The sequence below is a fragment of the Idiotropiscis lumnitzeri genome, chromosome 9 (genome assembly GCF_059441095.1).
Source record: "Idiotropiscis lumnitzeri isolate Australia: NSW breed Sydney's pygmy pipehorse chromosome 9, RoL_Ilum_1.0, whole genome shotgun sequence".
NCBI classification, from domain to species: Eukaryota; Metazoa; Chordata; class Actinopteri; order Syngnathiformes; family Syngnathidae; genus Idiotropiscis; species Idiotropiscis lumnitzeri.
In genome coordinates, this window is record NC_142399.1 from 23,069,705 (window position 1) to 23,086,484 (window position 16,780).

Consider the following 16,780-nt stretch of genomic DNA (forward strand, 5'->3'; position numbering starts at 1 on the left):
ATGTAAATTCAAATTACTTAGTAAAAGTGCGAAATGATATGACTATTGATGATGGTTACTCTGATTCATTATTTCTCGAAATAAAAATGGCAAAGGGGAAAAGTCTCATTATCGGAGCAATATACAGGCCACCCAATTCTGACTATGGTTCATTTAGAGCTCACTTTGAAAGTCTTCTCCATCTTCTAAATCTGACAAATAAAAACTGCATATTATGGGAGACTTTAATATCAACATATCAAATAGGGATACAATAGGAATGGACTTTCAAAATATTCTCTTCTCCTCATACTTTTATGCAACTATTGATAAATATACCCGAGTTACAGAGAAAAGTGGGTCCATTATTGACAACATTATTACCAATATACAAAACTCTGGAGGTAAATCTGGTGTATTATATTCAGATATAACAGATCATTATCCCATTGTGTTTTTTATGAACTGGACCAAAAGGCCATTCGTCCCATGTACTAAGAGAAAAGTCCAGATTCTAACTGACAAAACCCTTAAAAACCTAACTCAACATCTCCAAACAAAAAACTGGGATGCTATTTATTGTTCTAATGATCCAAACAAGGCATTTGACTACCTAACTCACGAAATAAGAGCTTCTATTCATGAAACTATTCCAGAAAGGATAATAAAACAAAATGAAATAAAAAAATCCCTGGATTACAAAAGGAATTCTAAAGTCTATTGAAAAGAAGACTAAACTTTATAAACAGTATAAAAAAAAGTCCAAATAATATAAATAAATGCAAATACACAAGATATAAAAATAAATTAACAAATCTAATACGAGCTAGTAAGCAAAACTACTTTTCTGACCGATTTAAAAATGCTTCTGGCGATCAGAAGAAATCTTGGAAGGTGCTGAATGAGGTAATTGGCCGAAATGCAAAATCACCAGTTTTTCCTGAAGCCGTAATGCAGACCCAATCAAATAACACGACTAAGGCAGATAATTTACCAGACAATTTTTAAAAATTTTTTGCCTCTGTTGGAAAAAATCTATCAAAACAAATTTCTACAACAGGAGGCTCACATTACAAATATTATCTGAAAAAGAATTACCCCAACTCATGCTATTTTACTCCTACTTGTAAAATAGAAATAACCAATATTATAAATAAGATGAAATGTTCACACAAAACTGGTGCTGATGGAATTAGTAGCAAAATTCTTAAAACTATTGTGCATGTGATAGCTGAGCCACTTGCCCATATAATAAATTTATCTCTCCAGCTCGGCATTGACCCAAAGCAAATGAAGGTGTCAAAAATAACACCTGTATATAAGTCCGGGAACATAAATGAAATGCAAAATTATAGGCCCATATCAATATTACCTACCCTTTCTAAAGTACTAGAAAGAGCAATCCACTTGCGACTGGTAGCCTATTTAAAAAAACAAAATATACTAGTTTCTTCACAGTATGGCTTCAGGGAACAAAGCAATACATGCATGGCCACTTTGGATTTGCTTGAGAAAGTAAACGATGCTTTTGCGAAGGGAGAAATTGGTATTGGCGTTTTTCTCGATCTCACAAAGGCATTTGATACGATTGATCACTCTACTTTACTTGGGAAGTTGGAGCATTATGGTGTCAGGGGTATAGCACTACAGTGGTTCAAGGACTATCTTCAGGATAGACTACAATATGTAAATGTAAATGGGGAAAACTCAGGACTGGAAAACATCACATTTGGAGTTCCCCAGGGATCCATTCTGGGCCCCCTTTTATTTATTGTGTATATTAATGATTTTGGTTTCTGTTCGCACAATATTCATGAAATTCTTTTTGCAGATGACACAAACCTATTTATATCACATAAAGATATTGATCAACTTGTACTACTCCTAAATGAGAAGTTATCAAACGTAAATACTTGGTTCAAATGTAACAAGCTATCCCTGAACATCACCAAAACAAATTATATTGTCTTCAGCATGAATAAACATAAATACAGAGATAGTGAATTGAACATAACTATTGATGGCAGACTTATTAACAAAGTTGAGTCCACTAAATTCTTAGGAATCCACATTGACCAGTCTATAAATTTTAAAAAGCATATTGATGAGTTGGTTAAAAAACTATCAAAAATAGTAGGATTATTTTATAAACTAAAACAATTGCTCCCATTCGAGGCATTATTAACTTTGTATCGATCACTGTTTGAGCCTCATCTGAATTATTGTAATATTATTTGGAATAATACTTACCCTACATACACTGCCAAATTACTCATATTACAAAAAAAAGCCATAAGGGCAATATCTGACTCTAAATATAATTCTCCTACAAATGCCCTCTTTCAAAAGTATGGTCTCCTAAAGCTTCCAGAATGTAACATTTTTCATAACCTATGTACAATGTATAATGTGGTTAACAGGCTGAATACTAAATGGTGTGAACTCATTCCACTGTACTCTTCCTCTCACCTACATAGTACTCGGAACAGGTTGCACTTGAAAGGGAAATATAGGAAATTAAAATCCACTCGATTCAGTATATGTTATAGGGGCCCACAAATATGGAATGAATTGGATAATGAAATAAAACAATCTGCTACGCTTTCTATATTTAAAAGAAATCTGAAACACAAGCTACTGGAGAAATATGTATCTAAAGATTTTGTAGCCAAATGACTCAGAGTTAAACTTTTCCCTTTTTGCATGGATTACTGAGTTATCGTTGGTTATCATTTAAGTTGAAATGTACATGAACTGGTCCATCTTATCTGCTATAGCACCACACAAAAATCTTGATTTGCATGTTTTTTTTTTGTTTTTTTTGTTTTGTTTTTTGTATCCTTTTATATAAGTTGCCGTTGCCCAGCACTGTAAACATCTTGTAAATGACATATCAAATTGATTACGTCAGTACAAGATAAATCTTTGTTTGGTGGTGGTGTGCTGGATCCCTGTTTATAAGCTTTTAGCTTCAGAGGGAGTCCATTTTTCACATTGTAAACGCAGTATTTTGTTTGCATACAACATTATGTGTGTGTGAAAATAAACACTTCAAATCAAATCAAATCCTCAGAAGGGTAACCTTCGCGTGGTGTTTGACTGCGGGGTAGAATTTAAAGGTACCTCGCTAAATAGACAGCTCCTACAAGGCCCAAATCTGACCAGCTCATTGTTAGGGGTTCTGACACGATTCAGACAGGAACCCGTAGCTCTCATGGCTGACGAGCAATCAATGTTTCATCAGGTAAAGGTGGATACGGAACATTTGGATTTTTTGAGATTTTTATGGTGGCCAGAAGGAAACTTGGAGCAGGAGTTTGTACAATATCGCATGACTGTTCACCTGTTCGGAGCTGTGTCCTCTCCTAGTTGCGCATGTTATGCATTAAGGAAAACCACAGAAGATAATGTACACAACTTTCCAGCAGAAGTGACGGACACAGTCAAAAGAAACTTTTACGTGGATGATCTACTGAAAAGCCTACCATCGGAAGTAGAGGCTATGGTTATGGTCCAAAACCTCAAGGCTATCTGCCGCAGTGGAGGTTTCAACCTTACAAAATGGCTTAGCAACAGCCGTGAAGTGTTGTCAGGTATTTCTGAAGAGGATAGGTCAAAGAATATTAAGGAATTAGATTTGGATAGGGATATACTGCCTGATGAACGGGCTCTTGGGCTACAGTGGTGTATTGAGACTGACACCTTTGAATTCAAGTTCAACATTAAAAACAATACGCACACAAGGCGTGGATTGTTATCAAAGATAAATTCAATTTACGACCCTTTGGGAGTATTGGCTCCATTCACCATCCCGGCAAAGATGATCTTGCGGAACTTGTGTCGTTTGAAGTGTGGTTGGGATGAGACAATACCTCAATCCCTTCAACAAAAGTGGAACAAGTGGTTGGAAGACCTTGAAAAGGTGGAAAGCTTCAAAATCAATCGATGTTTCAAGCCTCAAGACTTTGGACCGATAACATCTGCTCAAATGCATCATTTTTCGGATGCTAGTGAGACTGCATACATACGGCACTGTTACTTACATCAAGTTGCAAAATGACAAGAACAGAGTTCACACTGCTTTCTTACTTGGCAAGGCCAGAGTTGCCCCGTTAAAACAAGTGACTATTCCCCGCTTAGAACTAACAGCAGCAGTTCTTGCTGTTAAAGTGGATAAGATGCTGCGTTCGGAGCTGCAACTGCCTTTGACAGAATCACAATTTTGGACAGATAGCACGTCAGTGATAAAATATATAAAAAATGAGGACAAAAGGTTCCAAACATTTGTGGCAAACAGAATAGCAATGATAAGAGAATCCTCAAACTTTTCGCAGTGGAGATACGTTCCTACGACACAGAACCCAGCAGATTATGCCTCTAGAGGGCTAAAGATGGAACCCTTAATTGAAGGAAAATGGATTGAAAGTCCCAAATTTCTGTGGGAGGCAGAAAGTGAATGGCCTTCGCACCCAGTGGACACGGAGACTGTTGATGACCTGGAAGTCAAAAGGAACAGTGTTGTGAACGCAGCCGTTTCTGAGGTTCCTGAAAATGCCACTAATAAATTGATCACACACTTTTCCAGTTGGAAAAGGTTGAAGATTGCGGTAGGTTGGCTTCTAAAGTTCAAGAGGATTTTAAGGACTGTAAGTCAAAAGAGGAAACAGCTGATTTCTGAAAGCACTGATTCTTATGATGGTCAATTGACCGATGTCAATTCAAAAATGTGGGAATTGAAGGCCACATTGGGAGATCAAAGACTAGCTGTAGATATCCTGTTGGAAGCTGAAATGTCCATTATTCACTTCAGCCAGAATGAAAGATTCGCTGTTGAGATTGCTGCGCTCAAATCTGGATGTAAAGTGAAAAGAGTGAGTTCAATCTACAAACTTGACCCACTATATGAAAATGGTGTTCTGTGAGTTGGAGGACGATTAAATAGATCTTCCATGCCCAAGGAAACAAAGCACCCATTACTTCTAGCCAAAGACCAACACATCTCAACACTCTTACTGCGACATGTTCATGAGCGGTTGGGCCATAGTGGCAAGAATCATGTCCTATCCAAGCTGAGGAAAAAATATTGGATCACAAGCGCTGATTCAGCTGCAAGAAAGGTAATAGGAAAATGCTACGTTTGGAGAATTTTGAGAGGAAAAGTGGGTGGACAAAAGATGGCAGATCTTCCAGCTGAAAGAATTGTTCCAAATCTCCCACCATTTACACATGCTGGCGTGGATTATTTTGGTCCAATAGAGGTGAAGCGAGGACGTTCTACCCTAAAGCGTTACGGAGTTATCTTCATTTGCATGTCCAGTAGAGCAGTTCACCTGGAGGTCGCATATACGCTTGACACAGATTCTTGTATCAACGCATTACGAAGATTTATCTGCCGCAGTGGACAAGTCTCTACCATAAGATCAGACAATGGAACCAATTTTGTCGGAACCGAAAAGGAGCTCAGGCAAGCATTAGACTCACTGGATCACAACAAAGTCCAAAGAGCAATGGCGCAGGAAGGGATCAGATGGATTTTTAACCCTCCTGCCGCATCACATCATGGCGGCATTTGGGAACGTATCATAAGATCGATCAGGAAGGTTCTTAGTACTGTACTTCGACAACAATGTTTGGACGATGAAGGATTTCATACAGTGTTATGCGAAGCGGAGGCCATATTAAACGATCGTCCCATAACAAAGTTGTCCGATGATCCCAACGACCTCGAGCCATTAACACCAAACCATATTTTGTTAATGAAAGGAAAGCCTGTGTTGCCCCCTGGCCTTTTTGAGAAAAAAGATATGTATATAAGACGACGATGGAGACAAAGCCAGTATTTAGCTGATCTTTCTGGAAAAGGTGGACGCATGAGTACTTACCTTTATTACAAGAAAGACAAAAATGGAATAGAGAAAAAAGGAATTTCTTACCGGGAGACGTTGTTGTTGTTGTTGATTCAACAGCTCCTCGTGGACCTTGGATACTTGGAAAGATTTTAGAGACATTTCATGATAAAAGGGGACTGGTCGGTTCTTTACGTCTTCAAACCAAGACCAGCGTGCTCGATAGACCAGTGACAAAAATATGTCTTCTCTGTGAGGCAACTGAGTAACCATGAACACTTATTAGATACATGTTTCAAAAAATACTTAGTACATAGTTTACATTATAAGAAGGATTATTTGTTCTCAGTTATTTATTTTGTTTGAAATGCTTTAATTTGAGTTAACTTTAATGGCTCATTGTGTTTGAAGATTGTAATTGGTTTGCCTTCTGTCAAGCCCAATTAGGGGCCGGTGTGTAAGAGCCATTTTTTACGTTAACGTATGTTTGCTTTAAACCTCCCACCACTTGGGTGCAGTGTGGTGTCAATTGGCCACAGGGCTATTTAATCAATGGGCTAACAAGACCCAGGGGGTTACTATTGGGGAGGCAAAAAAGTTTTAGACCGTGACCAGGTGGAATGAATGGTGTGAGCTGACTTGACGGACAATTGGACGATTTTTATTTGGAAAAGGCGGAACGGACACGCGTCAAAACAACCCAGGCCAGTAGCAACCATAGTGACCGGTTTGATAGGCAAAAGGGTCACTACATGCTTAATAACTCCCCGGCACATGCTCCTAAAAATCCAAAACTTCACCTGAACATAAAACATCCCGACCTGAAGACATCTGTATGTTATTATTCTGTTATACACACAGCGCCGCCAAGTGGAATCAAAAATATTTTTTTATTTTAATTTTCACGTACTGCACGGAGCCCTTTTGACGAATCCGACTGAAAATTGGTCAGAAAAGACTCAAGACGATCCTACTCTCTGCCGAATTTTGTGACTTTTTGGCAAAAGGTGTGGCCCTTACGGTGCAGAAAAGTCCGACTATACTGTGTGGCAACAAAAGCTCCGGCAACATGACTCAGATGATCTGATCTTCTTGAAGTTTTTCACATTTGAGGATGCTCCCGCCCTGAAGACATCTACCAAATTATTCTTCATCGTAGTGGTAGCCCCACCAACCGGTTGAAGCTAATACAAGTTATTTTCTTGGATGTTTTTCTCCGAGCAAGTCAACAAGGTCGCTCTCATATATGCTCGGAAGAGTGTTTAGGCCATGAGGATGTCACAATACGAAATTCATCATTTTTTTTTTAAAGTTGTGGGCGTGGCATCGCACTGTTCGGCAATAAAACAACGCTGATTTTGAGGTTCTAAATATGAACGACAATTCGTGAAACTTTACACACACATCAGGCCTAGCAAAATCATCAATATTTTATACGTTAGTTGTGCAGCTTTTTTAAAATGGCTCGACATGGCCCTCTAGAAATATTCCAAAAAAAAGTCTGCCCTGGTTGAGTGTTTCACCTAGCTTTTTGTAAATTTTATGGAGTATGTATAAGGCCAAGACCTACAAAAAAGTCTCTTGGAGCCATGCACTAGGTTTTACAGGAAGTCGGCCATTTTTGTATTTACTTAAAAGGGGGCGTGTCACCACAATGGACTAAATGCTTAATAACTCCCCTGCTCATGCTCTAAATAAATCCCAAACTTACCCTGTCCATAAAATGTCCCGACCTGAAGACATCTATATGTTATTATACTGTTATACACACAGTGCCACCTCATGGTATCAAAACAATATTTTTTTTTTTTTTACATTTTAATATACTGCACGGAGCCCTTTTCAGGAAGCTGACTGAACATTTGTCAGAACAGCCTCAAGACGTTGATCTTAGTCTATGCTGATCTTTGTGAAAAAAGACCCTTTTGTAAATTTCGGGCATTTCAAGCACAACGATGGTTTTAACACTGCTACTTTTTCTTTTGTTAAAGCTCAAAGACCTAAATGCTTTCCTTATAAAAAACAGCATGACAAAAAGTATTTTTGATACAAAATAACAGTTTATTTGGCCTATATACAAAAGTGCTGTTTGTGTGTACGTACGTACTTTTTTGTGTGTAGTATACACATACAATTGCCTTGTAATTTAAAGAAATATGCCCAATTATCTCTCTCTCTCTCTCTCTCTCTCTCTCTCCCTCCCTCCCTCTCAGATGGATGGGTAGAGATGTCACAAGTATTGTGGTTTGGGAAGTGTCTTTTTTTCTTGTTTTATTCAAACCGTGACCACCAGAGGGTAGTAACAGACTGTTTAAATTCTCCCAGTCAGCATAGTGTTGTGAAGGAAATCAAATCTTTAAGAAAAGTAGAGGACAAAACAAAAAACAGCCTATGAAAAATCTCGGTGGGATTCTGGACAAAGAAGTATCGCTGCGAGTGGCTGCCAGGATGGCCGAGTGGTCTAAGGCGCCGCGTTCAGGACCCAGTCTCCCCAGGAGGCCTGGGTTCGAATCTCAAATTTGGACTTCCGGTTCCGGCGCCGCGCGAGTGGCTGCCTGTTTACAGCAGCGTGGCTCACTATTGAGCCTTTTCGTGTGTTTTTTCCCTTTACCCTTTTTTATTTTATTTTTACCTCACCTCAGCAATGGACATCCAACTTGCGGTGGTTTTACTACTGTTGGGGGCTGTTTTTTGCGCGATCGTGTCCGGAGACGAAACTCGGAGCTACGGATCGATCGTGTACACAAGAGATCAGCTGTTAGCACTCCGTGCTAACCCCGCGTGGGCTCCCGGAGCGAGACCCGATATTCCCCGCGAGCTGAGGAGGAAGAGACGGGGATGTCGTGCGGGGGCTAAACGCCAGGCAAGGAGGAGACGATATCACCCCGTCCTCCCGTCCGTTATTATGGGGAATGTTCGATCCCTCTCCAACAAAATGGACGAGCTAACAGCGCTAACCCGGCACGAGAGGATTGTCCGGGAGGCTAGTTTGCTGGTGTTCACGGAGTCGTGGCTAACAGAGCTAACGCCGGACGCCGTCGTGGAATTGGACGGCTTCCAAATACTACGCGCGGACAGGACACTGGAGAGCGGTAAGAGAAAAGGGGGAGGGCTGGCTGTGTTTGTTAATGATAGATGGTGTAACCCTGGGCATATAACTGTTAAGGATCAACTTTGCAGTCGGGACATTGAGATGATAGCTGTTAGCATGCGTCCGGTCTATTTACCGCGAGAGTTCAGTCATGTGATCGCGGTAGCGGCGTACGTGCCTCCCTCTGCTAACGGTGAGACAGCCTGTGATGTACTGAATGCAGCTGTGAGCAGGCTACAAACACAGCACCCAAATGCCTTGTTCCTTATCTCTGGTGACTTCAATCATGCTTCTCCTTCCTCCTCTCTGCCTTCATTCACACAATATGTAACATGCCAAACCAGAGACAATAAAATATTGGACCTCTTCTATGCCAACACCAAGGAGGCGTACACGTCACTGCCCCTCCCCCCGCTGGGCAAAGCTGACCACAACTTGGTTGCTCTCCTGCCTGTGTACAAACCTCTCGTCCGCAGGCAGCCAGCTGTGACACGCACAGTTCAGCGATGGTCCGGAGAAGCCGAGGAGGCCTTGAAGGACTGTTTCAACACAACTGTGTGGGAGGTATTCAGTGAAGCTCACGGTGAGGACATTAATGGTCTAACAGACACAGTTACAGACTATATTAACTTCTGCATGGAGAACACCATTCCCACCAGGACTGTAAGATGTTTCTCCAACAACAAACCCTGGATCACACCGGACATTAAAGCTCTCCTGAAGGAGAAAAAGAGGGCTTTTGTTTCAGGCGACAAGGACGAGCTGAAGAGAGTGCAGCGTCAGCTGAGAAGGAGGATCCGAGAGGGGAAAAAGTCCTACAGGATGCGGATGGAAGAACAACTGCAGCGGAACAATGCCAGGGATGTCTGGAGGGGCCTGAAGACCATCTCAGGCCACGGACAAGCAGGTAAGACCCGGAAGGGGGGAGGGCTTCAGTGGGCAAATGAGTTGAACCTATTTTTCAATAGGTTTGATCAAATGTCTGACCCCGCTCAGGCTTCCCTGATGCAGCCCCCACCCACCCCTCCTGCCACTGCGAACAAGACCCTCTCTCCCCCTCTCTCGCCCCTCTCTCTCTCCACAGGCTCCAGTTCCCAGCCTCATCAGACAACCACCACTTCCTCCTGCTCAGCCTTGTTCCTCACAACATCTCAGGTGAAGAACCAGCTGAGGAAGATGAAGGCGAGGAAGGCGGCAGGCCCAGATGGGATCAGCTCCCAGCTCCTCAAATCCTGCGCAGACCAGCTGTGTGGAATCGTCCAGCACATGTTCAACCTGAGCTTGAAGCTGGGCAGAGTCCCCCAGCTGTGGAAAACATCCTGCCTGGTTCCGGTTCCAAAGACACCCCATCCGAAGGAGCTCAACAACTTCAGACCAGTGGCGCTGACGTCTCATCTGATGAAGACCCTGGAGAGACTGGTCCTCGTCCATCTGCGCCCCCTGGTCAGCTCCTCAATGGACCCACTCCAGTTTGCATACCAGCCTGGCATCAGTGTGGATGATGCCATCATCTACCTGCTCCACACTTCACTCTTCCACCTGGAGAAGGCGGGGGGCACGGTGAGGATCATGTTCTTTGATTTCTCAAGTGCTTTCAACACCATCCAGCCCGCCTTATTGGGAGACAAGCTGGAGCAGGCGGGAGTGGCCCACCACCTCATCACATGGATTCACAACTACCTCACAAACCGGCCACAGTACGTGAGAACACAGGACTGTGTGTCTGACGTGCTCCTCTGCAGCACGGGAGCGCCGCAGGGAACTGTGCTGGCTCCCTTCCTGTTCACCCTCTACACCTCGGACTACAAATACAATTCCACAACCTGTCACCTGCAGAAGTTCTCTGATGACTCTGCGATTGTCGGCCTCATCACTGACGATGACGATCGGGAGTACAGAGGGGTTACGCAGGGGTTCGTGGACTGGTGTCAGCAGAACCGCCTCCAAATCAACGCTGGGAAATCCAAAGAGCTGGTGGTGGATTTCCGCAAGCGTCGGCACTCTCCACCTGCACCAGTGAATATCCAGGGAACAGACGTTGAGAGGGTCTCAACTTACAAGTACCTGGGTGTTCATCTGAACAATAAACTGGACTGGAGCGACAACACAGACGCTCTCTATAGGAAGGGTCAGAGCAGACTCTTCCTACTCAGGCGGCTGAGGTCCTTTGGCGTTCGGGGAACACTCCTCAGGAACTTCTATGACTCGGTGGTTTCATCAGTCATCTTCTATGGAGTGGTCTCCTGGGCAGGAGGCATCTCGGGCCGAGACAAAAAGAGACTGGACAAACTGGTGAGGAGGGCCAGCTCTGTCCTGGGCTGCTCCCTGGACTCTGTGGACTCAGTGGGGGGCAGAAGGATGACGGCAAAACTGTCATCAATGCTGGACAAACCAGCCCACCCATTCAATGACACTCTGAGAACACTTTACAGCTCCTTCAGTGACAGACTTTTACACCCTCGCTGTACCAAAGAGAGATTTCGCCGCTCCTTCCTGCCAACTGCTGTCAGACTTTTTAACAAGAACATTGGGTCAGGCCTACAAACGGGAGGGCATTAGTGCAATTGTGCAGTCCTAGGATGCAATATTAACTACTACTGTACTTTCAGCCAAGGGTGTACTTAAATATTGACCAATGATGTATTTTGTTTACCATTACAGTATTCTTATTACAATACTTCTATCACTGTAGTATTTCTACCACTGCAGGATGTTCACTATTACAGTACTTTTATCATTGCAGTACTTTCATCATTGCAGCATTTTTCTATCGTTGCAGTACTTTTACTATTACAGTACTTTTACCATTGCAGTATTTTCTATCATGCAGTACTTTTCTATCATTTCAGTACTCTTACCATTACAGTACTTTTATCATTGCAATATTTTTATGATTGCAGTATTTTCAATCATTCAGTAGTTTTTATCATTACAGCGTTTCCCCCTCCGTATAATGGACAAACATTAGGAGTGTTTCCTTACACTTAGATACGTTTATACTGTGTATATTTGCATGCTTTTTCTGAATGTCTGCTGCTAATGTTATACATTAACGGCTACATTACGCCGCCGACTCTGTGTGATCTATATCTTTGCTGCTGTAACACCTCAAATTTCCCCATTGTGGGACTAATAAAGGACATCTTATCTTATCTTATCTTATATGCGTCTTCTACAGATATACCTCAAGAAGATAACCAGCCCATAATCCCCAAAAAGCATCACATTGTCACTTTAATTGTTAATTTCTACAACAAACAGGCTGTAGGTTTTTATTTAGTAAAGCCTTAAGCTTGACACTCCAAGCTCCCTTCCTTGTTGTTCATTTCCTTGTCCGTAAAAAAGGCGTTCCACACGATCCGCTTGATATTGTTTGTTTTTCCATGACTATTAGTTCGATCGCTCTAAATCAGTTCAAAAGTGACAAAACAAGAATGAGGCGTCCAAAAATGAATCAAGAAAGCTTGGTAGTATTTTGGTATCGTGAGAGATAGAGAACGAGATCGAGAGAGGTCAAATAAGTGTGTGGCTCTACTCCAGTGGATCTCAATTATTTCCTGTCACGCCGCCCCTACCAACAAGAAAACAAGAATTAGAAATTAGAATTAGAAATCCCTTTCTTGTCATTGTACTCAAGAGTGCAACGAGATTAGAGAGCTCCCCTCTCCAGTGCAATACAACAATAATACAGACAAATATATAAATTAGACGCGCCCCCCCATCACCATTTTTTTTTTTTTTACATTCCGTACTAATGTACATGTTCTATTAATGTTAGATTGTCAATAAAATACCCCTTAACAAAGCTAAATTGATAAAAAAATATATAATTTTGAGAACGACTATTGTGAGGACCTCGAAACTCAGCACTGTTGTGCAAATATTGATGAGATGATAAATATTAACTATACTTTTTTTTTTAACTTTATTAACATGAACAAACCAAACAGTTATTACATAATATAGAAAAGACAAAAAGAGCCACGGGGATTTTAAACAAAAATTCTATATAAATATCATAAGGCAACAGTTTTAATGTTGACTATAATTTTTTTTAATCAATACGTTTGATGTCGAACCTCTTCGTTGTGATGATGTCAGCCATTTCCGTGTTCCAGCCTCAGAGCGTCTGCTTAATTGCTAACATAGCCATCGTCTTATTTTATGTTTAGATACGCAATGGTTGCAATACAACATTTCGGTTCATAGCTGCCGCCCAAACGCGGTTCGAGTCAGACTTCTGTTAAAAGTCGAGCATACATCGAAGCAATTAATTTTAGCCATTAGCGCTCTTAGCGCCTCCTTGCTCGCGACCTCGTTTAGAACGCTACTTGTTTGCGGAGTCGTTTATTTGCCATCACGTAGCTTGTTGCTTCTGCTGTGCGGGGACTTGCATATAGTAGAAATAAAGTTCGTTCTGCCGCGGAGCAAGATAGCTTGGCGTGGTGCACTTAAGTAGCGGCGAAAGAAATCACTTCCGGGTCAACGAGCGACAAGGCGACGCTTTTTTTAAATCAGTACTGCGTGACAGGGCGACGCTTTTTTTTTATCAATACTGCGTGAACTAGGGGCACAAACAGCTTTGACGAGCTCAAACTCACGTTGATCCAACTATAAATTAACTTAAATGGAATTTTGGCTTCTACATAGGCCACATTCCAAGGCAGACATCATAAGAGGAGCCATCAGGACTGTGGATTCTTTTAGGAAAAATATTGCGTCAAATGTTCTTAAAAATGCCCAAGCTGTCACAGGCTGAGAGGAAACATACAACAGCAAAAGATGTCAGGCATTCCACCCTATAGTCTCGCTCAAGCTCCCTCCGACACGCATGTCAGAGTAGATGTGTTTGGACGATGGAACATCAGCGGCCATCGGACAAGAGGTGGAGAGTTGGGGAACAAACGCTGGGCAGTAATGTTTACTTGCTTAGTCACACAAGTAGTATATATTGAGGTTGTTCAGTCCCTCTCAACTTCAAGATTCATAAATGCTCTCAGAAGATTGCTGGCCATAAGATGCCAAACCAAGCTATTTTGATCAAATTGTGGGACAAACTTCATTGGAGTGTGCAAAGAGATTTAGATAAATTCCGACGATCAAGAGCTCCAAATCCTACCTCAGAAAAGAGACATGCAATTAGAAGTTCCATCCTCCTCACTCCTCTCATATGGGGTGTGGGAAACAATTATCGGATTAGCTCGTCTGATATTTTGGACACCATACTGCTGAAAGTCCACTCTCCAAACCACACTCATGAAGTCCTTGTCACACTCAGAAATGAGATGTCATAAGGAACGATTGTCCATTATTACTTGTGTCATCCGACCCACAACACCCGACCTATTAACACGAGGTACCCTAATCGTGGGTGAATTGATGGATGTTTCTATTCTTTTTTAAATTACAAATATGACATAAGACACTAGACTAGTGAGTACGAGCATTCCTCTGGCATCGTCCATGTAAATTAGCATTATGATAACAGAACAGAGAGAAACTATCAAGTTTTTAGGGTTTGCAGCTAATGTCAGTGGATGATGCAAGTCTATATTGTTGCAAACTGTATAAATAATAAACCTGATTGTATTGCATTGCTATGTATTTTTTTATGTTAAAGTTTTAGTTACATCCAATTCAGTGTTAAGTAAACAGTTCCTAGACACTTACCAATACTTCTGTACTCAAACAGAAAGGGGTCAGCTTTGATGGGGATGAGGCCTAATCTCTGTGCCAGCACTTCATCTTGGACAATAGATGTGTTGTTATAAATGAAAACCTTTTCAATAGCCATGGTGGGAACCTGGAAGCACAATCATATTTTTATCAAATTATTATCACGAAAAGCAATACATGACAAGGTGCACTTTTTTTATTTCGGCTTGTCCCACAAAGTGTCATCCTTTTCCATCCAAGTCCATCTTCTGTATCCTCTTACACCAATTGGCCTCATTACTCCCCTCACGATATCTCTTCTCCCTGGAAAATAACTCTTTCTCCTCCAGCCATCTTTATCACGCGCACATATATTCTGTCGATTTCAGATATCCATTCCTTTCTTTTCCAGCAGGTCTCCATCTTTCTAAAAGTTCCTCCTCCACCTATTCCCTGCAGATCACGTCATCCACAAACACCAATGTCCATGGGTATTTCAGTTGAACCTATTATTTACTCTAGATTTCAAAATACTAGATTTTAGAACTAGAATTACAAAACTGCAATACCATATTTGCTCAAGTTTGTCATCATACCTTCAGAATCCAATACCGCCAATACCAAACTGTAATAACTTATAAGCGCATATTTCGGTTTGAAGAGATACCCTTTTAGAAAACTATTTTTAGCAGGCTAAAATGACATGATGGAGGAAGCTTGACCCATTGCTCATGGAGCCACTGGGTTACTGGCCGTGGTCTAAGTATTATTTTTGATTGAATTGAAGTGATTTTTTTATGAGTTTTTCAATGAATAACTTAGCATATCACACAGTATGATGAATGTAGAGATATAAACCAACTAAAAAAATGAGTTAAACCAGAGTAAGATTTTAGTTTAGCTTCCGCAATGTTCGAATCCAAAAGGAATATGTTAGGTACTACACCTCCATCTGTACTTTTTTCATTTGCATATTTTTCATCTTGACGGCAATATTTTAAAATGGTCATTAGACAGAATGTAAATAAATTGAGTCTGAGTGTTTCTTAATTAACTGTACACCAACAAAGATTACATGCGGCATCACGTAATAGTACATGATAGAAAACTAACCTCTGCTAGTAAAATTCTTCGGAAGGCATTGGCAATTGCTGCATCGATTCCCACCATGTCAAACTCCATTAAGTCTTCCGTGAGCTCTGCAACATCAATTCTGAAGCTCTGCAAAACAAGTTAGTATGCAATTAATGGAAAAGAATGGACTCCTGACTCGTGACAGAATTTCAGTCCCAATGATAAATTGGCTTTTAACTTGTAGCGCGTGATTAGAATCGTAATCAGAAAGACCTTTATTGTCATGGTACTCAAGTTTGGAACATGATTAGAGAGCCCCCGTCTCCAGTGCAATACAACAATAATTTAATTATATATATATAAATCAGATGAATTAAAGCATTACTAATTTAATAGAATAAAAATATGAAATTGGATAAATAAAAACATTATCTTGCTGTTCTGCAAGGAAAGGGTAGTTGTGTGTAAGAGCTCAGCATGGAGATGGCTCTCGGGAAGAAACTTGCATTCAGTCTGTTAATCTTTGTTTTGATGCAACTGTAGCTCCTGCCACAGGACAACAGGTCGAACAGGTGTGAGCTCGGGTGAGTATTGTCTTTGATGATATTGAGAGCTCTGCTGAGGCACCGGGTAGTGTAGATGTCCGACAGGGAAGGACAGGAGAGGCCAGCCAATAATCTTCTGCCCTGTTTTGACTGTCCTCTGGAGCCTCCCTCTATCTGCCTCAGTGCAGCTGCTGGACCAGGTAGAGCCACAGTAAGTCAGCGGGCTCTCGATGGACGAGTGGTAAAAGGCCAGCACCAGCTTCTTGTCCAGGCTGAATTACCTGAGGACCCTCAGAAAGTGCAGACGCTGGGGGACCTTCTTTATCACTGCTGTGGGGTTGTGTGCCCAGGAGAGGTCATTGGACATCTGTACTCCCAGGAACTTGAATGTGTGTATCCTCTCCACACACACGCCTTTGATGTAGAGGACGGGTGGCACAGTCTGTTCCTCCTGGAGTTGATGACAATCTCCTTCGTTTTTGCAGTGTTGAGAACCAGTCTCTCAAAGCATTTCATAATGACTGGTGTGAGAGGAACAGGCAATAGTTATTCAAGTGGGATGTGGGTGACTTTTTGGGGACAGGAATAAT

At 41.6% G+C, this 16,780-nt stretch overlaps 1 protein-coding gene across 3 annotated transcripts in view; it reads right to left on the bottom strand.

The window, feature by feature from the left end:
* Window positions 1-16,780, bottom strand: part of polr1c (RNA polymerase I and III subunit C) — a 71,726-nt gene that overhangs the window by 54,081 nt on the left and 865 nt on the right. For all 3 annotated transcript variants that reach the window (XR_015845062.1, XR_015845061.1, XM_088304641.1), the window contains exons 1-3: window positions 16,152-16,780; window positions 15,685-15,792; window positions 14,587-14,719 (exon numbers count right to left, since the gene is read on the bottom strand). The exon at window positions 16,152-16,780 is cut by the window's right edge. Coding sequence is in view for 1 of the 3 variants with exons in the window: in XM_088304641.1 (XP_088160767.1) it covers window positions 14,587-14,719; window positions 15,685-15,753 (202 nt within the window). In the remaining 2 variants the exon portion in view is untranslated. The remainder of the gene's footprint in view (window positions 1-14,586; window positions 14,720-15,684; window positions 15,793-16,151) is intronic.